At 36.5% G+C, this 22,053-nt stretch overlaps 1 protein-coding gene across 1 annotated transcript; it reads left to right on the forward strand.

The window, feature by feature from the left end:
• The first annotated feature begins 17,719 nt into the window (after positions 1-17,719).
• On the forward strand, positions 17,720-22,004 carry LOC115960270 (inorganic phosphate transporter 1-4). The gene is made up of 2 exons (XM_031079067.1): positions 17,720-17,896; positions 19,827-22,004. Exon 2 carries the CDS (start codon positions 19,887-19,889, stop codon positions 21,513-21,515), a length of 1,629 nt encoding a protein of 542 aa, XP_030934927.1. The 5' UTR covers positions 17,720-17,896; positions 19,827-19,886; the 3' UTR covers positions 21,516-22,004.
• The last annotated feature ends 49 nt before the right edge of the window (positions 22,005-22,053 follow it).

The following is a 22,053-nucleotide window of genomic DNA, read 5'->3' on the forward strand; positions in this document are numbered from 1 at the left end:
AACCAAGGAGCTTCTCTACCTCGGAACTGGACTATTGAAATGTTGATCAAAGGGCTTCTCTACTTTGACTTGAATTGTTGAAATGTTGATCAAATGGCTTCTCTACTTTGTCCTTATGAAAGATAACCAAGGGTCTTCTCTACCTCGGACCCGGACTGTTGAAATATCAATCAAAGGGCTTCTCTACTTTGAATTGAATTGTTGAAATGTTGATAAAAGGGCTTCCTTACTTTGATCTTGCTGTTGAAATGTCGATCAAAGGGCTTCTCTACTTTGACCTAAACTGTCGGAATGTTGATCAAATGGCTTCTCTACTTCAATCTTGTTTTTGAAATGTCGATCAAAGGGCTTCTCTACTTTGATCTGAATTGTTGCCTGCAAAAAGTAAAAATTTGGAATTAGACTTTAAATGATGAGGGCTTTGTTGTCCCCCTGTTTTTGAGATGTGTGATCTCCATTTGTTCCTTCTTGATTTGAATTTTCTCATTCATTTTTTTTAGCAAGAAAACTTTGATGGATTTTTGTAGTTCATTGAAAAAGATTTTATCTTTGAAGTTTGAAATTTGAAATTTGAAGTTTGAGACTTGGAATTTGGAGTTTTGAAACTTGGGACAAAGAATTTGAATTTTGAAACTTGAAACTTGAAATTTTGGATTGAAATTTAGAACTTGAAATTTGGAACATAAAATTTGGAGTTTGAAATTCAGAACTTGGAATTTTAAACTTGGGATTAAAAATTTTGAATTGAAAATTTGGAATTTGAAATTGAATCTTTTATCCTTAATCTGCTCTAAGAATTTTCTTTCAAAATTACAACCAAAAAAAACAAAAAAAAAATCTTGGAAATTGATATGATCATTCTTTCTCTTTAAAGAAAAGAAAAGAAGAGAAGAAAAAGTTTTTTTTTTTGGGAGTTGACAAACTAAGTTGACTCAGAAACTCAGTTCGTTTAAGAAAAGGGGGGGCCGAATTTTGGCCACCATTTTTTGCTTTCTCCCTTCTTCCTTTCTCCTATCCTCCATTAACACTATTCACTCTCCCATTCCACTTGCATTTTCTTCTTCATCCCACCATTTCTTCTCCAAAAAACACTTTTCTAAACTTCTTAACTTCCCTTCACTCATCCCCCTCAATATTTTTTCAAAACCTTGTGCTTTTGGCCATTTTTGCTACATACCCATTTTGTGAAACCCATTTCCAAACTTCTTTTTTTCTCTGCACAACAATGTCATCCTCTTCCAATGGGCCTTATTTTCTTACTTTTCATGGGAAAAAAATACCATCCATCACTTGAATGGAATGATGAAGAGGGGCTCCTTCAAGACCCCAAAACCCATGCTCCACATTCCCACATGGACTTCAAGGTGAGTTTTTCTTTGTTTCTTTATTTGGAAAAAATGTTGTTTCCATGATTCATTGAAAGTTTGATGTCGAGACATTGTCATTTTGTTGTGTGCTCTTGTTGGAATTTGGGGCGTTGTATGATTGATCATGTTGTAATCTTGGCTTTGGGGCATTTTTGAATTGTTGTATTTTTTTGGTCATGGTGTAACTTGGACAATGTTGGTGAAACATGAATTTTGGCAATGTTGGTAATTTTTGATGTTGTTGAATGAACTTTGGCTTGAATTTTGGGGCATTAAGGCTGTGAAAAATTTGTGGTGTAGGCTTGGATGAATACATTCATGATGCATGTGGGAAATTTTGTTGGCATGTGTAAATTTTATTTCATGAACATGGCAAAATTTTGTGGATATGCGTATGGAAAAATTTTATGGGTACGGAAAATTTTTGTGGACATGGAAAAATTTTATGGGTATGAGATTTTGGCTATAGAAAAATCTCTATTGGGTGTGTGATGTTAGATCATGGACAACTTTTGTGGTTATGATCTTGGACATGTAGGATTTTTTTGTTGTGATTTTGGACATGTGGAAATTTTTTGGTTGTGATTTTGGAACATGAATAAATTCTTTTTTGTGATTTCAAACATGAAGAAATTCTTTGTTGTGATTTTGGACTGAAAATTTGGAATTTTTTGGTTGTGATTTTAGGACATGTAAATTATTATTATTATTATTCTTTTTTTTTTTTTTTTGTGGTTGTGATGTTGATTCAAACTTTGTTTTGCAGAACCTTAGGAGCCGAGGCTGTCTTCAAATGTTGAAAGGCATATGGGAGATATTGTCTCTAGACATCAAGAACATTATCAATGAGGCCAACTTTCAAACTTTTTTCCAAGCTTTACTATGTCAAGAAACCCATGGGTACAAGGATCTTCAGCTACTCCTTGCTTTGTCAGAACGGTTTTGGGATACCACATGTACTTTCCATTTCCCAGGTATTGGTGAAGTAATGTTGACACCTTATGACTTTTCTGTCATCACAGGCTTGAGATTGGGTGGTGAAAGAATCAAGGTCAATGACTTCCTTACCCGAAAGGAAATTAAGAGACTTTTAGGCATAGTGCCTTCAAATTTGAAGAGTAAAAATGTCTCTTTGATGTGGCTATATGAAAACATTGAGAACTGTACTACCATAGCAACCGGCACGTGCATGTTTATGCTCCTCTTCATTGGGACCTTCTTATGCCTAAACTTAGGTAGTACTGTGAGTTTGCACTACTTGTGGAGTCTGAGAGATATTGATCAAATAAAAAATTATAACTGGGGTGGCATGGCTTATGCTACCATTTTGCACTTCATGAATCAACTTTCTTAGCGCAACCTCTCAAGCTTGGGTGGTGCTCTATTTGTCTGGCAAGTGAGGTTTGGAATTTTTGGCTATGTGTGAGTTTTGTTTTGAGAATTGCTTTGGCTATGTCATAATGATGTATGTGAATTTTTTCAAGTTTTGATGTATGAATATTTTGGGGTTGGTCCTCAAGTTCGGCAAGAGGTTGATGGTATCTATCCTAGATTTCTCCGTTAGTTGCCCAAATACTGTTTGTCAACGCCCTCCAGGCGTTCTTTGGAAGTTTGGCGTACGTTGATTGAAAATTTGACTGTTGCTGATGTGAGTTTTCTCTTTTTGTGTGGGGTTTTTGGTGTTTGATTGTGGTTTGGTCTTCTTCTTATTTTTGGTTCTCTTGTGATTTTTAGATGCCTTTAAATTCTTGGGTTGGATGTGAGAAGTATGTTAAGTGTGAGTGGGCTCTTGAACTGAATGGTCGCCAGGTGTTGTTTGAGTATGGCTATGGAAGGTACTAGTATCTTGGTGATCGAGTGTTGCCTCAGGTTCAACATGTGTACCTTCCACAACAATTTTGGTTCCTCCTTGTCCCTCCATTCGGTTGGCTGATCTGCTGATTGATGAAGAGATTGCTCGTGCTCGAATTGGCCATGTTGTTTCAGGGATACCATGAATTTATCTAGATTATATTCAAACTTAATTGCAAGGTTGTTTGGCCGACATTCCTATTGCCTCAGTATCTCTCTTTCTTTTTAAAGCTGAGTTGCATTTCACCTTGTATACTCCTTTCTCATATTTCCTCCTTATGACAATGTTTGCATGTTGCATTCTCAGGCTTCATCTTCTGAGGAAGAGAAGGAAGAAGAGAATCCCCCTCCTAGTCATGCTCGTGGCTCATCTAGCTCTTTCATAGAGACCTATCCTCACTCTCCTGCATAGCAATATGAAGTGATGAATCCTAATGGATCGTACAGCTACATGACTTTAGACAAGCTAGAGTACACCCCGAACATCCCTTGGCCGATCTGATGTGTTCTTGAATTTTTAGTTCTTTGTCCTCATTTCTTCTTGGCTCATTGAATCGCTCATGGTCTGGTAAATTTGAGCTTCAGGTTGATGTTGATCTTGTGGAAGAAAGTATGCAGATGAGATGATGCTGTCTGAGTGTCCTTGCACTCAATCTTCTCGATATGTGATTAATGAAGCGAGCTGGGTATAAGATGATGCTTTCTGAGTGTCCTTGCTTGGACTTTTCTGATAATCGATCTAACACTTGACTTTGCTGACTTTTCAGGTGAGTTGAATGACAATGGCTAATTCCACCAGAAGATATTTGAGGAAAGGATTAGAAATCTTGAGCTTGAGAACCGACAGCACGAATCACAATTCTATGCAAGTCAAGAAGGAAACACTGAAGGTGGCTACTCTAGAGGCCCGTCGAGGAGGTCTTTGCGTAGACGGACCCAAAGTCCTAATGATGCTTGATTTGTGTTTTTAACCTTTCCTGCAAAAAAACAAGAAGAACTGTTTCTTGGACAAACTTGTATTAATCTCAGCTTTTAGCTCTTTGTCCTTTGAACTGCTTTTGATTATGTTAGAACTTTAAATGAGACAAGTTTAGAATTTACCTGATAAGGTCTTGTAATACCAATTTAAACTTATCTTGACCAATTCTAATGGAACTTGTGCTTACTTGAATAAGGCAGAGCCAAATGCCCATAGTTTAGGAATGAATGCATGATTTTTGGAAATCTTGATCTTTTTTTTTTTGAAAAGATGATGATGATGGTTCCTTCTTCTTGTTGTTGCTGTTGTTGTTGTTATGGTTTTTTTTTTTTTTTAAATGAATGAGGCATGGTCGAATGCCCCTAGTTTGGGACATGAATCCATGGTTTTGAAAAATCTTAATTTGGTCCATTTTTCTCTTTTCTTCTTTTTGAAAGTAGTGATTCAAGTGATGATTTTTTTTTTTTTAGAAACAAATGAGTAAGGCATGTCTAAATGCCCCAGTTTAACCAAAAAAATCTTCTTGAGTATTAAATAGGGTAAAAAACAGACCCAAAAAGTGCCTGAAAATGCAAAATAGTGCAAATGAGTATCGGTGGAGCTGATTGCCGTTCAGCACTTTATCACACCACTGGGTTTAAGCTGTGGTGGGCCGACTCCTCATGCTTCTTCGACGTGTTTTTTGCATTTTCAAGTCTTTTGAAAAAAATTTCTTTGTGTTGTGACCATGAAACACTTTCGTACTCAGCTACAAACTCTTCAAAACTTATTTAAACCTGATTAACCACTGAAGTAGCTTATTTTAAGATCTTCCCTGCAAACAAAGCTCTGCATCAAGGTTAGCAATACACAATAATCATCAGCAAAAGTCATCTGTGACCAGCAATCAAAATTTTTCTCATTCAATCATTCGTGATATCAACAGATGGGTTTGCAACTTTGATTTTAGTACCAAGCCCAATTTTACAACCTATAAACTAGAGGGAATTAAGGCTTTGAGGAACGAAAAAATCAAGTGGGACTTCCTTCATGCTGCTATGAAATTCTGGGATCCTAAAGATCACGTGTTCCGATTTAAAACTGTTGAACTCTACCCCATAATTGAAGAATTTTCCGCTATTCTGGGTTATGATCCAAGCAAGAAATCCGTAGCAGTTTCTTGTGATCCCAGACATAGGGAACTTTTGTCTAATGCTCTGGTCTTCCTACTTCCATTACTAGTGGTATGGTTGAAGGACATATGGTGAATCTTTGTGCAATTCTTTCAAGATTGATTAACAAGCACACTTATGGAGTGATTGACAACATGCTAAAAAATTTTGGCTTGGCTCTATGCTTCGTGGTAAAGTTTTTGCTTTGCTCTAGAATGCACAATTTTGCGAATGCTCAAGGCATAAGTGTTGTGAGTCAAGTTAAGGATGGTGATAATCCTATTTCTCTAATCTTGGCAAAAACTCTTCTGGGACTAGACTCTGTATTTCATGGTGGAGAGTCACAAAACTTTCTTGTGAGCCCCTTGACTTTGCAGATATGGTTGATGGAAAGATTGGATATGATTGCCAGGCCTACAGCTGGTAATTACGGTCCTAGCAGTTTTCTTAATAGGACTGTCATCAAAACTGAGTTCCAAATTCAAAGTGAGTGGGTGAAATTTCTGAACAAGAAATCCAATCCTTCAATTCGATGGAATTGCTATTGGTGGAAGTGCCCACCTCCTCTACTGCAGTCTCCAGGTTCAGATCACATCTTCATAATTGGATTAAGGAGGGCCACTTTCTATAAGGCGGACAGACTCTTGTGGCAATTCTAATATGAGCAAAGAATGCCTAGTGGAAGAGGAAGAAAGTCTTTCACTCCTATGGACAAAAATCCTACTTCTATAAGGAACATGTTGTTGGGCTTGGAGATTGCAGACCGAGTGGATCAGTCTTTTATCAAGGTTCACTTTCACAGGATGACTACAGAATACTCTAACTAGTTAGTGGACAAGATTCCTAACAAAGAGGCTAAGATGGTTGCTATGAGAAAATAGTTTCTTAGAGACAATTGGGAAAGACACGATAATGACAACTATGAATTCAAAAGAAGGGACAAAAGTGACAAAGTATCTAGCACTGAAGAAATCAATGATCGACCAAAAGAGAAAAGATTGAAGACAAAATGACCTTCTTATTTTTGGCTTTGAACATGTTTATTTTAAAAGTTGATGTGAAACTCTTATGTTTAGGAATTATTTAGGACTTGCAGGTTAAGGATTTTGTATAAGGTTCAAGCTCTTAGGGTTTGGTTTTTTATGGTTTGGCTTAGGGTTTGGTTTTTTTGAATTCTGTGTAATGACATGGTTTAACGGAATGTTTGAATTTTGGAAAAAGATTTTTGCTTAGTGGGCAAATGGTGGGCTTGGGGAAATTGTGACTGGACCAATGCATGGTTGCCTAAGTAACCCCTTTGTAGAAGGATCAAGTCATCACGCAATTCATTTTTTATTTGCCTTAATTTTTGCCTAGGCTGCCCTTTCGGGTTTTCAACCTACCTTTTTTTTTTTTTTTTTTTTTTGACAAACCTAGGAAGGGAAATAACATAATTTACAACCACTTCAGCCGTGGTGCTTTGAGACTACCACCTCAAATGTGGTATTTCTTCAATTGATCCATGTTGGTTGATTTAGTAAAAGGGTTTGCATGTAAATTCATCAACCTTACTGCTCCCCCAAAGTATATATGCTTGATAATATATGTGCCTACCCAATTTTGCTTGAATTTCCCATTTGCATCTTGAATCGGGGCTCGGATCTCTTTCAGCATTAAATCCCTAACTTCAAATCTCTAATTCTTACTTTCTTGTCAAAAGCTTTCTTGAACTTCCTATAATATCCCTAAATGTGATATAGGGCCTTAAGTCTTTTCTCATCTAGCATGCATAACTGGTTATATCTGCTTTGCAACCAATCTACTTTAGGGATTTCACTTTCCAGTACTGTCCTTAGTGAACGAACACCCATTTCAATGGGGAGGACTGCTTCCATTCCATACACCAATGAATAAGGAGTGGCTCAACTGCTCCATTAATTCTTTGTGCTTTTCTTCAAGATTCGCCTTATATTCTTGTTAGCAGCTTCAACTACTCCATTAGTCTGAGGATGGTAGGTGAAGATTTGTGGTGCTAAATGTTGAATTGTCGTAGCAACTTTTCTATTTCTCCTTTAAAATGTAGCCCATTGTTAGAGATAATTTCATGTGGTACCCCATATTTGCAAATGATATTGGTTTGGATGAATTGATCAACTTTCTTTGAGTTTAGAACCTTGTATAAGGAAGTTTCTACCCATTTAGTGAAGTAATCAATGACTATGAGTATGAATTCATGGCCATTGGATGAAATCTTCCCAATAATATCTATCCCCCATGTAAAGAACGGCCAAGGTGATGTTATGGTATGTAGTGGCATGGATTGCATGTGCTTCAGATCTTCATGGACTTGGCATTGATGGCACCTTCGAACATGAGCTACACAATTGGCATCCATAGTAGTCCAGTAATAACCTTGTCTCATTATCTTCCGGGATAGCATTTGTGCATTCATATGTGGCCCATAGCTTGATTCATGAACGTCTTCAATTATTTGCTATACCTCCTTAGCAGTCACATAAAGAAGATGAATTCAATCATACGATCTTCTGTAAAGCCTCTCACCACAAATAATGTAATTAGTTGACAACCTCCCAATGGTCAATTGGTCATTCTTATCTGTAGATGGTGGGTATGTCCCATCCTTGAAATATTGTAGAATGTCTGAATACCATTCACCTTCTCCATTCTTTCCCTCATCTTCTATTTTCATGCAATAAGCTGGTTCCTCTTTTTGTTCCACCACTATCGGTCTTGTTTCGTCTTCCTTAGGTCCTTCCATCGTGGATGCTATTGTTGCTAAAGCATCTTCAATCTAATTCTACATCCTTGGCAATGTATTGGATCTTACTAAATTTCAATGCCCACCTCTGAAGACATTCATGATAAGGCATCAGCATTTCTTTTTTGATCTTCCATTTATTCTAAATCTGGGAGATTATCAAAATTGAGTCACCATACACCTCCAACTCTTTCACTCCAAGGCCTAGGACTACTTGCAACCCCATAATATAGGCTTCATATTCAATGGCATTGTTGGTGGTAGGAAAGTTGAGCCTACCAGAAAATGGGATGTGTGTCCCTTTTGGAGAAATTAAGAGAACTCTAATTCCACTTCCGTTTTGATTTGTTGCTCCATCAAAGTACATCTTCCATGATTCTACCTCATTCCCCATGATATCTTCATTTGGAAAGTCCCCTTGGATTTCTTCAACTTCTTCTGGCAAACAATGGGCTAAGTGATCAGTAATTGCTCTCCCCTTCACAAATTTCTGAGTCACATATTTAATATCAAATTCTGACAAAAGCAAAACCCATTTAGCCGTCTTCCCATCCTACACAGGTTTTCCCATCTGATACTTCAAAAGATCTAGCAATCAACAAAACCTTGTAAGCAAGCATATATGTCTGAGTTTGCAGGTTGCCCATACAAGTGCTACACATGTCTTCTCAAGTGGTGAATACTTTTCTTCGTAAGGCAACATCTTCTTGCTGATGTAGTAAATTGCATTCTCTTTTCTAGTCACCTCTATGTATTAAGCAAGTAGAACTCTCATTGTTGTATCTGTAGTTATGAGATACAACAATAATGACTTCTCTAGCACTGGTGGAACCAGCATTTTTAGGGCCAAATGGCATGACCTTGTAGCAATATGTCCCCTATGGAGTAATGAATGAGGTTTTCTTCATATCTTCTAGAGCCATCTTAATCTGATTGTACCCTAAAAACTCATTCATAATGATAGCAAGGCATGACCTGCTGTATTACCAACCAAGATATCAATGTGAGGCAACGGAAAATCATCTTTTGGGCTGGCCTTATTCAAATCTCGAAAGTCTACACACATTCTCACTTTCCCATCTTTCTTTGGCACTGAAACAATATTAGCTAACCACTCTAGATAGTTGACCACCCTCAGGAACCTTGCATTATACTATTTCTCGACCTCTTCCTTGATCTTGAGAGTCCACTTTGGCTTCATTCTTCTCAATTTCTACTTGACCGGCTGCATGGTCGGATGTGTTGAAATACAATGCTGTACTATATCTGTATCAATCTTAGGCATGTCTTCATAGGACTAAGCAAATACCTCTTTAAATTCTGTCAGTAGTACCACTAATGCATCTTTCTCATAAGTGGTTAGAGTATTGCCCACTTGCATCATTTTTGGTTCATCATCAATTCCCAGGTTAATGGGTTAGGTTTCTTCTTTTATGGGTTCTAAGTGTCCTTGTTTTAATTCGCTATTATTAAGAGTTTCTTTACCAATTTCAGAAATAAAAACATTCAAAACCAACAAATAAGTAGAATCAGAAATCATATTATAAGGAAAAGAGTTCTCAACAGACTCAATAGACTCAATAGACTTAACTAAATCAGACTCAACTGTAATACTATCACAAACACACTTAACAGAAATAGAAATACTAGCAGAAATAGACCCAATGGGGATAGAAAAAAAGTTCTTGGCAGGGGTGACTGGCTCGACGGTCTTGATATTCTTGGCAAGAGTGCCTAACTTGACAGTCTTGATTTTCTTTATGGAGTCCTCCATGGGGTAGGCGGTTCCCTCCCATGCCCAATTCTTTAACTCAGTTGTGGCTTTAGTGATGGCAAGCATCTCCCAGCAAGTTCCTTCTTCCCTCAGCATTAGTACTGAGGGGTCTTTATCAATATAATTTGTGGCTTCGTCATCAATCTCCATATCTGTGGTCTTGTCGGTCACAAAATCATCCAAGCGCTCTATGTTGTCCATCCACTCACTAAACAAATCATGCTTCCCTTTATTGCTCAAGTGGGTTTGTTGAAGGAGGTGTTCTGACTCGCCCCTTTCCATCTTCTCCTTATCACCTTCAGAATTCTCAAGTGTTAGGATTCTGAGACTGTGGACCATCAATTTTTGGTCTAGAACAGCCAATCTAGCATCTATGTCATCTTCTTCTTCAGTGTATGAGGTCAATGAGCCAAGCTCTGAATTGTGGAATGCCCCAACTTAGGAATCTTTCTACCATGCTAGTCATATCGAGGACCGGACCTTGAACTAACATCAGTAATACAGCTCTAATCTGAGAGATGCTAATAAGGGTGATCATCATAGTTTATATCATTGGCTCTTGCGTCCTCTAGCAGATTTACTAGCCTATATTGATAACTTCTGGCATTGCTTCCCATGTCTATAGGTTTAGTTTTAGCATCATCCTCTACATCTTCATCATAATAGTCTACATCATCATCAGAGTCTTCATAGTAAAGCCCCTTATCTTCATATTCTCTATCACTAGGGGGTCACCCCCAATCATTGCCACTATATTGGCTATCATAGTCTTCACTATTGTTGCTTTCACTATCACTATTGCTGTCATCATCACCATGTCCAGTGTCATTGCTGCTGTTGTCACTACTACTATCACTCTTGGCATCACTTCCTTCATCATCACCACTAGGGGCATTCCCCTCATTTTCATCTTCATCACTTGTTCTTTCTTCATACAGACTTTTCAATGCATGCTGGCAAGCCTCCCAGTATTCTTCTTCTTCTATATTGCAAATGGCATCCCCCAAAAGCGTAGTTATTGCATCAAGGTCCATGTAATCAACCCAATCAGTAAGGACCCAAGTTGTATCTTCCTTCTTTAGTTCTGGAAGCTTGTTGTTGCAATCAAGTAGTAATTCAAACCCAGGCACCATTGTTGTTGTCACAGGATCAAATCTTGGTTCGGGGAATCCCCAATAGCATTGACTATCTCCAGCTTTGACAAATTTTCCGTTCAATGTAGGAGTATAGGGCTTTAGGGGTTCCGAAGGACAAGGAATTCCCTTTGCTTTAGCCTTGACTCAGGCCATCTTTCTCACCTCCATCTCTTAAAAGTCATCATCAGTGGGCTTTTAGCCTAGCCCAAAAGGTAGTGTGGTAGAAGGAATCATTAGGTCTTGAACAATCAGCTTTTTCACAGTCTTCCCTAAGTTCATTCCTGGGAGTTAATTCATTTTCCTCATCATTGCTACCACGTTGTTGTTGCAAGCAAATTCCATAGGAATCTTCTCTACTTCTTTTTCTCTTCTTTCAAAACCAAACTTCTCAATCTCAAAGCCATCCAAGGTCAATGGCTCTTTCTCAAAATCAATACCAAAAATAGGCTTGGCATAGTTAAAATATCGCCATATATGGTTACAATAGCTCCTTCATGTGAATACCAACCCTTTTGGTATAGGGATGAAGGTACGACCTCTGTGTCATGGATCCATGGTCTCCCAAGGAGCATATTGAAGCATGAAGCTATGTTGAGGACTTGAAATTCCACTTTCTTGATCATTGGCCCTATAGTGAGCTCCAATGTTACAATTCCTAAGACCTTTCTTCTACTATTGTCATATGCCCTTACATGCTGATCAGTAGGCACAAAGTCTTCAATATTTAGACCCAAGCTACTTGCAGTCTTTAAAGGACACGTTTAAGGCACTTCCATCATCAATTAGAACCATCAGGATCCTCTTGCCTTTAGCATCCACAGTAATATGCAATGGGTCATTGTGGTGCTTCCCCTTCTTTGTCAAATCTTTGTCAAAGTAGGAAATAGTGAGTTCCCTATTTATGAACCCGATTATAGCATTTAAATCTTGAGAAGTTATGGTTGTAGGAACTTGGATTTTATTGAGAAGGTCCACCAGATTCTGGCGGTGCTTGTATAAGGGCATGAGTAAACCCTATAAGGATATGTTGACTTGTGTCTTCTGTAGTTGCTTGAGGACCTCATCTTCTTTGGCAAGTGTTTGTTGGGTGGATTTATTCAAGGCTTCTATCGGGTTATCTGTCTCCAAATGTGGGGGTTTGAAGTGTCTCCCCATCCCTCTTATGATGTGGGCAATTTTTGTTGGATCATTAGGGTCGGTATCTTGGGGTTTGAAGTGTCTCCCCCCATTTGTGGATGTCAAGTTACTTGATTAGGGTTTGAAGTGTCTCCTCCTGTATGTAGGTGCTTGATTATTTGATTAGGGTTCGAAGTGTCTCCCCTCATTTGGGGATGCTTGGTTATTTATTTGGTGTTTGAAGTGTCTCCCCCCATTTTATGGATGTTGGGTGATTTAGTTGGGGTTTAAAGAGTCTCCCCCCATTTATGGATGTCGGGTATTTTGTGGTTTCGGCTACTTCTTCACTCCATATGTCATACCTTACAGTGGACGTCATTCCCATTAACTCTTGATAGGTCATCATAAAACATTCAGGTAGATCGTAGATTAATTCAGATGGGTCCAATTTGCTTTCCTCTTCAGTCATCAAACAATTAATCTTTGGTCCTCTCCCAAAATTGTGGTTGGGCAAATGATTGTTAGTGATGTTAGGCCTTATAGGTAGTGCAATCACGTTGTTGTCTATTAAGTCTTTAATTGCATGACGAAGGCCAGAACACTTATCAGTATCATGACCAGGCCTTGGTGGTAGGCACACCACTTATTTACATCAAATCCTGAAGGTAGGTTTGGAATTGGTCTTAGGTCTAAGGGCTTTAGTAACCCTTTTGCTTTTAGTTTCTCAAACACTTGGCTCACAAGCATATACAACTCATGAAATTCCCTCCTAGGCCTTGGAGGTGAACCTTGTGATATTCACACGGGTGCAATGGGTGTAATCAATTGATAAGGACCATTTTTATGAATATTAGAAACTTTTGCAGCCTTAGAACTAGATCCTAAATTCTTTTTAAACCTCGGTGGGTCATCATTCTTTATAGTGCCATTATTTATTACATCCTCAATTTGGGTTCCAGCAACAATCAAAGTTTTAAAATTAGGAAAATATTGGGCAAACAAGTACTTATGGTATATAGGTAGTAAATTCTTTACAACCATAACTAATTGTTCTTCTTCACTTGGCCTATTCATCATCTGTGCAGTTTTGGACCTCCACTTGGTAATGAAGGTAGCGAAAGATTCTTTCAGCTCTAGCTTCGTAGTCTCGAGATCCCTTCTTGTCATATCCACCTCTATATTGTATTTGTATTACTTGTGAAACTCACGACAAATGTCCTTCCAACTCCTTTCTCTAGTATCATCTAGATTGAGGTCATCTAAGAGCGGCTCCAGTCAGAGTGTTTTGGAACATTTGAGCAAGTAGTTCTTCAGTTGCACCTAGGAGCTACATGGCCCTCATATACATCTTTAAATGGGACTTTGAGCAACTAGTCCAGTCAAACTTGTCCAAGGTCGGCATCTTGAACTTGGGAGGCAGTCTCACATCAGGGAAAAGTGAGAGGAATTGGTAGTCCATGAGGTCTTCCATCTTACAAGCTCTTCGAATCATCTCTTCCATTTTGTTCATTCTTTTGTTGATCTTCTTCTCACTCTTCATGGTTGGTGGATTATGGTCAACCTTGTTCTCCTCTTGGTTACTCTTTAGACTTTGAAACTGTTGTACCATAAGGTTCATGTCCTCCCTCAACTAGATTTGACTAAATACCATGGTGTTGAGTAGCTCTTGGGTGTTCATGGGTTCTTCAGTGTTCAGGTGTTCTCCCTCTTCTGCCGTAATGTTAGGAGCTTCAGACTTCTTATGGCTTGAACTGTCTTGTAGGTTGAATACAAGATTGTGATGTTGTAGCAACGGAGTATCTTCTATGCTGACGGGCTTCAGTACCATAATGGGAGTGATGGGCTAGGAACTGGAGCTACTAGCTTGAGTGTCGGCCCTAGGTTCTCTTTGCAGCCTTCCTTTGGATCTTGACCAAATTCTCCCCTAATGATAGGCTTGGTTGGGTTAATCAAAGCTAGGTCCCCATCCACATCAATCAATCAACCAAACAAACACGCACACTATGATAGTTAGGGAAAGCTCTTAACAAACAACACATAAAACAAAATATCATACAATATCTCAACAAACATAAATAAACAAACAAACAACAATATCATGCAAGACCATGCAAAACAAGAGGGTACACATTTGGTCACTTATGTCTAATACAAAGCTTAGCCCTCGACATCCCCAGTAGAGTCGCCACTGTGATAGACCGCAAACTTCAGGTGCTCTCAAAAAAGAGATTTGGGTGCTTTTTAAGGGCACGTTTCTTTTTGGGTAAGTGGTGTAGAGTCGCCACTTATTTTTATACTAAAAAATAAGAAAAAAAAATTAAATACAACTTTACATGACTGAATTGTTCCATTCTCATTGATTGAATAAAAAAAAATACAAACTTGATAAATTGAATATTACAAGGCTTTGGGTCCTAGTTACAAACTATCCAAAAATAAAAACAAAGATAAAGCCTAGGTCTACCTATCCAAAAACACTAAATTTGGATGCTAGGTTACGGAATGGGAAGGTGTTGGGCACCCATTCCGCCCAGACAGAGTCTGGTCTTCCAGACTCTCATGACCAATGTACCCCTTTATAATATAATATGAATGATATGTTGCATACATGAGACACTTAACCAAACTAAGTCACATAAATCTATTTATGAATGTGTCCTCTTCTTTTAAGAAAATTCAAATTTGTTTTTGTGTTTTAAAAATCTCAAATCTGCATCAAAGGAAGATAAAGATTTTTTTTATAAGTAAAAAATAATAATAATAAATTAATTAAATAAAATAATAATAAAAAATCTAGATTTGTAGAGAACTCGAAAAATTAGATCTGTTTTTATGTGAAATAAAATAAAAAAGGATCTTTTAGAGGAGGACAACACTCATGAAATAAACCTACGCTACTTGCATTAAACAAAACAAACGAGACATCACTACTTATGAATCAAACAAACGAAACATCGCTTCTTATAACTTTCCTTTATTATTTCAAAATCTACTATGTTTAAAAAAAAATCAAATCTGTATCTAAGGAAGGTACAAATCAGTTTTCATGTTAAAAAATTTCAGATTTGCATTTAAGGAAGATATAGATCAGTTTTTATGTCATAAGTTGAAACTTTCTCTCCAAAAAACAAGTCAAGACTTAAGATACTAATCAATTTTTTTGTGTAAATGGGATTTAAATGAGTGAGTACTAGTTAACTCAACTAGTAAAGTCTCTGATGGTTGAATAAGAGATCTAGGATTCAATCCCTGCATATATCAAAAACCAATTGGTGTCTTATTCGATGATAAAATGTTATTACTAGGAGTGGACGCCATAGGTTGAAACTCTCTTAAAAAAAAAAAGATTTAAACCACATTTCTTTTATCCTATGACAAAAGACTTTATGAGTTAAACTAAATCGCTTGAGAATTTAGGAGTTTATTGTCTTGAAATTCGACTATATAGAATTGTTTAAATTCAAATTGTTCCTTTTTTAAAATCTAAAAGACGTCCTAATTTATTGTTGATCCCTTTGATAATTAGTATAAGCTTTCACACACACACACACAAAGAATGATGGCTAAACAATCGTTTTCATGTAGCCAATTCCTAGGGCTTCAACAATGGACGGACATTGTAGCGTTCATACCATGTACCAATATGCCATTGACTTGCGTACATTGATGCAATAATGCCGTATAGACTTCTTCAAATTCAATTCGCAATATCCAATATGGTATTGCTTAGAAGTATGGTATTGCCCTGTGAAAGCATTGTAACGATTTTAAGAACATATATTGAAAGGAACCCCTTTTGTTTTCAAATCTGAAAGTACTAAATTGTTATGCTTAATTGCTTAGCCCCAAAGAAAATTCGGAATTTCTAACCAAAAAAATTTCTTTTATGCTAACCATAGCTTGTCTTAGTGGCTAACCCAGTTTGCAGTTCAAAATCTCTTTCCCCTTGTACATGGGGAGATACCAATTAACCTACAAGACCTTTGTCTAATTTACAATTTTTAATTGAGTTTAAATTCATTCTATTTTTAAACCATCCATTAGAATCTTGGCAAAATTTTAAATAAAAAAAAAAATTAAAAACTATCATAATGACCTATTAATAAATATCATAAGTATTAAGTTTCATATGAAGACACAAAATTTAAAAGATTATAATTATAAATGACAACTATAATTATTAAATTTTATTGCCAGACAAAAAATAATAATAAATATTTTGTTAAATTTTCCAGTGCATTGTACAGACTTTTGAGTAATTTATAGTCTAAACAGCATTAATAGGTAATTATAAGAATATCCTAATTTGTTTATGAGAATATCTTAAGATCTACTTATTTTTTGGGAATATTCTTTCTTTTTCTTTTTTGTTGAGAAAAGAATATACTAATATATACTAAAACATCCTAACTTAAGCTGGAATGCTGCTATTTACTAACCCATTGGGGCATTGTGTTGCTTTACTTTCCTTACTAGCACATGGGAAAAATAAGGCTTTCCCCGAAACTACATTCCACTATGTCTATGCGTTGCGCAGCCAATTCATGTAACACACCCACGCTTTGGACTCCAAGTTTGACATCGTTTGAGTTTTACTGCAAATAACTTTAGAATGAAAAAGGCAAATGTTAGTGGAGGACAGAAGAAGTCCTATGTTGGGACCAGCTTTTAAGTAGAAAAATCAACCCCCCTAATTATGATTTCACTAATAAATTATTATTAGTAATTAATCAATAAAAAACCAAAACCAAAAACAAATACTAATAAGATAATTAATGTGTAAAACTAACCAAAGTAAAAGTAACTCTTTTGCTTAGACTACTATCACAACTTTTATTACAATTTGTGAAGTGGTCTGCTGTGAGTGATAAACAATTAATTTTATATGAACTCACTACTTTTTTGTTTATGACACACAATCAGATAATTAAAAATTGCAACAACTCAAAGGGTAATACTTGTTGCACACAAGTTGTTCATTTTTGAACTGAAATCATGACTTGAAATCATCATCTTCATATTTAAAATTGTGACTTTAAGTTATGACATAGTTTTAAAAATCGGATCGAACTGGTTGATTCAACTACAAACCAAACTCTTAATAAACACGAAGCTAGCATAAAAGTTACTCCCTCCGTCCACTTTTTTTGTCGTATTGGAAAAGTCAAACTTTTTAAGAGAACATCATTTATTGTCTTATCTATCTTTTAAAAATGTATAAGTTTCCAAAATTATTTTTAAAAAAATTTATCAAAAAATTGAATTAGTAAATTAATATAAGCATAATAAGAACATTAGTAAATTAATAACTTTTATTTTTAAAAATATGATAATATTTTGAGACATCTTAAAATAGAATAAAAAACAATAATTAAAAAAAAAAGGACGGAGGGGTATTATAAACATGCTCTCTCAAATAAAATAAAATAAAAATAAAAAAGCAAGTATGCAACGAAGAGAGAGGAAATGCGGCGTATGTATTAATTTGACCCAAAAAAAAAAAAAAAAAAGGAGTGTGGACTTAAGAAATATGCTGGTGATTACTGATTGGAAGGTTATTGAGAACCGTGCATTTGGTGTTTTGGTATAAATATAAGGTTCCGCCTTCTCGTTTGCTCACCACCATCTCTAATATTCTCTTTCGCATCCTTTGCTCTGCTCACTTGCTTGCTCTCTTTCCAACAAACACACCTTTTCTCTCTCTCTCTCTCCGTTTTCCACTCTTTCTTTGCTTCGGATTCTCAGATACATAAAAAAGCTTCAGGTCAGTATTCTGTGTCCAAACATCCTATGATTCTTCTTTTCTTGGATATATGTTTTTGCTAATAACTTTTCCTGAATTCGTAAATGTCTCCTGTAACAACATTTTATGTTGGTTTGTTTTTTCTTGTCCTAATGTCAATACTCAATACTATAGCTTTTTTTATAATCTTAAAAAAATAATAAAATAAAATAAAATAAAAACTTGAAAAACGTAACAGTTATAAAACTAGAATTTTTGAAGTATTCATAGAACATATTTCTTAATCATTAATATCGACAAACTATGGCTTTATCTTTTGGTGAGAAAGGGGGTATCTTTTTGTGTCCAATGAAAAGTTTAATGTAAATGATTGACACCCATTTAAAATAAATAAATAAAAAAGAAAGGTAAGCGATAATATGTTTTCTCTAACTCATTCATATAAGTGATTTTCCTTAAATGGTTTTGACGTGGACATAACAATTATTAGCAAGATTGACGGGTCGAAATTTTGTTATTTGAACTAAAGTTGGGTGTTAATCTTTCGGATTATAATCTACCTGATTTTCTTTTGAATGTTTGTCATTTTTGGCTTTACTCTGTTAATTTAGAATTTACACAGCCAAGGATCATGTGAAGCAATTTAATTTTCCAGAAAGAATCTTCACTATATGCTTCAACATGTCTGAAAGTTGAGACCTTCCTTGTAGCTTTGCCAATTCTACACTCATTTCCAATTTCATCAACAGGGCTTTTTCTTTTTTTCTTTTTTTCTTTTTTTGCTGGGAATCAACAGGGCTTTAATTATTTGTAGAAGTTGAAGTTTTTTTTCAGTGTCTTATCTTTCTAAAAGGATATGTGTGTGTGTGTATATATATATATATATATATATATATTTTGTTTATATTTATACTTTAAAATCTTACCTTGAAATTCATAATCTTTTCTTCTAAATCTTAATCTTTATTTATGTTGTTGGTTTGCGACCACTCTCATATTTTTACCTTTTACACATATATTAGTGCTACCTAGTTTTTACTTTTTGGTTCTTATATTAAATGTATAATTATATATTGTTTGGTAGATTTCTGTTGAATCTACAAGTCATGATGGTTCCGTGTGCTTTTTTTAGACTTTTATGTGGGGTTGACTAGTATGTATGTGATTATCATGAGAGAGAGAGAGTGATTTCATAGGATTTACCTCCTTTTTTTTCTTTTACTTTCCTGTAGTAATGGAGGTTTTACTTTAGACTCTAGAGAGAGAGACTGATTCATAAGACTTTTACGGCTATAAGCTTTTTTTTTTAAGCTTTTCCTGTAGTGATGGAGGTATGAACTGTTCCACCGCAGATAACTTTCCTTGTTGCTTCATCTTCTTGAGCCTTTTCATTTGCACAATGAGTCATTTTTTGTTATGTTTTATTTAATTTTTCTGGATGAAGCTTGCTAATTATCTGAGCTTAATGGCCCTCTAAATTTCCAAAAGAGGGGAAGAAAAAGTGGAGCAGTTGGACCTACTCTTCTTGTGTTGTTTGACTAATAATACCTATTTATTTTACTTTGACAAGTCCAGTATTACATAATTTTTTTTCCTTTTCAAAATAGTCCAGATACAAGATCTTGAAGATTCAAAACGATTCTTTTCTCAAGCTGAGAACCATAAGAGATTTCTTTTTCAACATCTTCGTCATCATAATTTAAATAATCATATGCAATGTTTTTATATTCTTTATATATATCTTTTTGACCCTTAATGTTGGGTCTTGGAATCTTAAATCAAAATTAAAACATAAGGTTATTAATGATATAATTCAATATGATTAACTAAAATAAAACCTCCCCTAGATAAGAATTTAATAAATCAGTTTGGTTGAATTCTTTCTTGTTTTGTTAAAAGATCTCATAATTTGGTGGTCACTCATGAACTTAACCTTCTTCAATTTTTGCAGAGAAGCACTCTTGTGAGAAACAGAGTGAAGAGTTTTAAAGATTTTGAGTGACCAAACACCATGGCCAAGGACAATTTACAGGTGCTAAATGCGCTTGATGTAGCAAAAACACAATGGTATCATTTTACTGCAATCATCATTGCTGGAATGGGATTCTTCACCGATGCATATGATTTATTTTGCATCTCTCTTGTGACAAAGTTGCTTGGCCGCATATACTACCATGTTGATGGAGCAGCAAAGCCTGGCACGTTGCCTCCCAATGTCTCAGCTGCTGTTAATGGTGTAGCATTCTGTGGAACTCTAGCTGGTCAGCTCTTCTTCGGGTGGCTTGGAGATAAGATGGGCCGGAAGCGAGTCTATGGTATGACTCTCATGCTCATGGTTATATGCTCTGTTGCTTCAGGTCTTTCCTTCGGCCACAATGCAAACTCTGTCATGGCAACACTTTGCTTCTTCCGGTTCTGGCTTGGTTTTGGAATTGGTGGTGACTACCCACTTTCTGCCACCATCATGTCCGAATATGCTAATAAAAAGACTCGTGGTGCCTTCATTGCTGCAGTCTTTGCTATGCAGGGCTTTGGAATTATGGCTGGTGGTATATTTGCAATTATTATTTCATCCGCATTTAAGGCCAGGTTTGACGCTCCAGCCTATGAGGTTGATGCACCTGGCTCAACTGTTTCACAAGCAGATTTTGTTTGGAGGATTATTCTAATGGTTGGAGCACTTCCTGCTGCACTCACTTATTACTGGAGGATGAAGATGCCTGAAACAGCCCGTTACACAGCCCTTGTTGCCAAGAATGCAAAACAGGCTGCATCTGATATGTCAAAGGTCCTTCAGGTTGACCTTGAAGCAGAACAACAAAAGGTAGAACAAATAACTGAAAAACCAGCCAATGCATTTGGTTTGTTCTCAAGGGAGTTTCTTCGTCGCCATGGACTTCACTTGCTTGGGACAACAAGCACATGGTTCTTGCTTGACATTGCATTTTACAGCCAAAATCTGTTCCAAAAGGATATTTTCAGTGCAATTGGATGGATTCCTCCTGCAAAGACCATGAATGCCATCGAGGAGGTTTATAGAATTGCAAGGGCACAAACACTGATTGCTTTGTGCAGTACTGTCCCAGGGTACTGGTTTACAGTGGCTTTCATTGACAAGATAGGAAGGTTTGCTATCCAACTGATGGGTTTCTTCTTCATGACAGTGTTTATGTTTGCCCTGGCCATTCCATACAACCACTGGACTCATAAGGATAACCGCATTGGATTTGTGATGATGTATTCGTTAACTTTCTTCTTTGCAAATTTCGGGCCTAATGCCACCACATTTGTTGTGCCAGCTGAGATTTTCCCGGCTAGATTGAGGTCTACTTGCCACGGCATATCAGCAGCATCTGGGAAACTTGGGGCTATGGTTGGTGCATTTGGGTTTTTGTATTTGGCTCAAAGCCAGGACAAGACCAAAACAGATGCAGGGTACCCTGCTGGAATTGGAGTGAAGAATTCACTCCTTGTGTTGGGTGGAATCAACTTCTTGGGAATTTTGTTTACTTTCTTGGTGCCTGAATCGAAAGGTAAATCTTTGGAGGAGATGTCTAGGGAGAATGAGGATGAAAATGGAGAAGGTCCAGAATTGGAACAAACATCTTCTTTTAATAGCAGGACAGTTCCTGTTTATTAGGTTGGCTCAGTGAGCAATTGCTCACCATTAAACCCCTCCTACATTTTCATTGAGAGAAGGACGATTGTTATATTTTGTTCTTCTTCTTGTCCGTAAGCAGTTTCTTAGAATAAGTCATTTCACATCTTGGCAAGAGGCGTCAACTGCGTCATTTTCTTGTACTTATTGTAGTTTGTTCTTTTGCTTAATCTTGCGTAGCATAAGAACTTTTCTTTGTTGTTTCTTGCCCTAAAAAAAAAAAAATCGAATAATTTCTTACCAGAGGGCTATCTCCTGCATTTTTTTTATTTCTTTTTTCACTTAGACATGGAGAATAGATAATATGTCCTGCATAGTCTGAAAGCATTTCAGGTGCTTGTTGATGGATCAACTAATAGGCTCCATTTGTGATTAAACAACATTGATAGGTCAAAAAGGTGGAAAAAAGCTGTACAATTTATCCAAAACATATAGGTATATGATCAAGCCTTATTTAAGAGATTATTTGAATCTCTCACTCTCCCTCTCCCTCTCTCCCTCTCCCTCTTGGGGCTGAACT

The sequence above is a fragment of the Quercus lobata genome, chromosome 9 (genome assembly GCF_001633185.2).
Source record: "Quercus lobata isolate SW786 chromosome 9, ValleyOak3.0 Primary Assembly, whole genome shotgun sequence".
NCBI lineage: Eukaryota > Viridiplantae > Streptophyta > Magnoliopsida > Fagales > Fagaceae > Quercus > Quercus lobata.

Coding starts and splice junctions, on each gene's coding strand:
- LOC115960270 (XM_031079067.1), top strand. CDS start 19,887: ATGGCCAAGGACAATTTACAGGTGCTAAATGCGCTTGATGTAGCAAAA.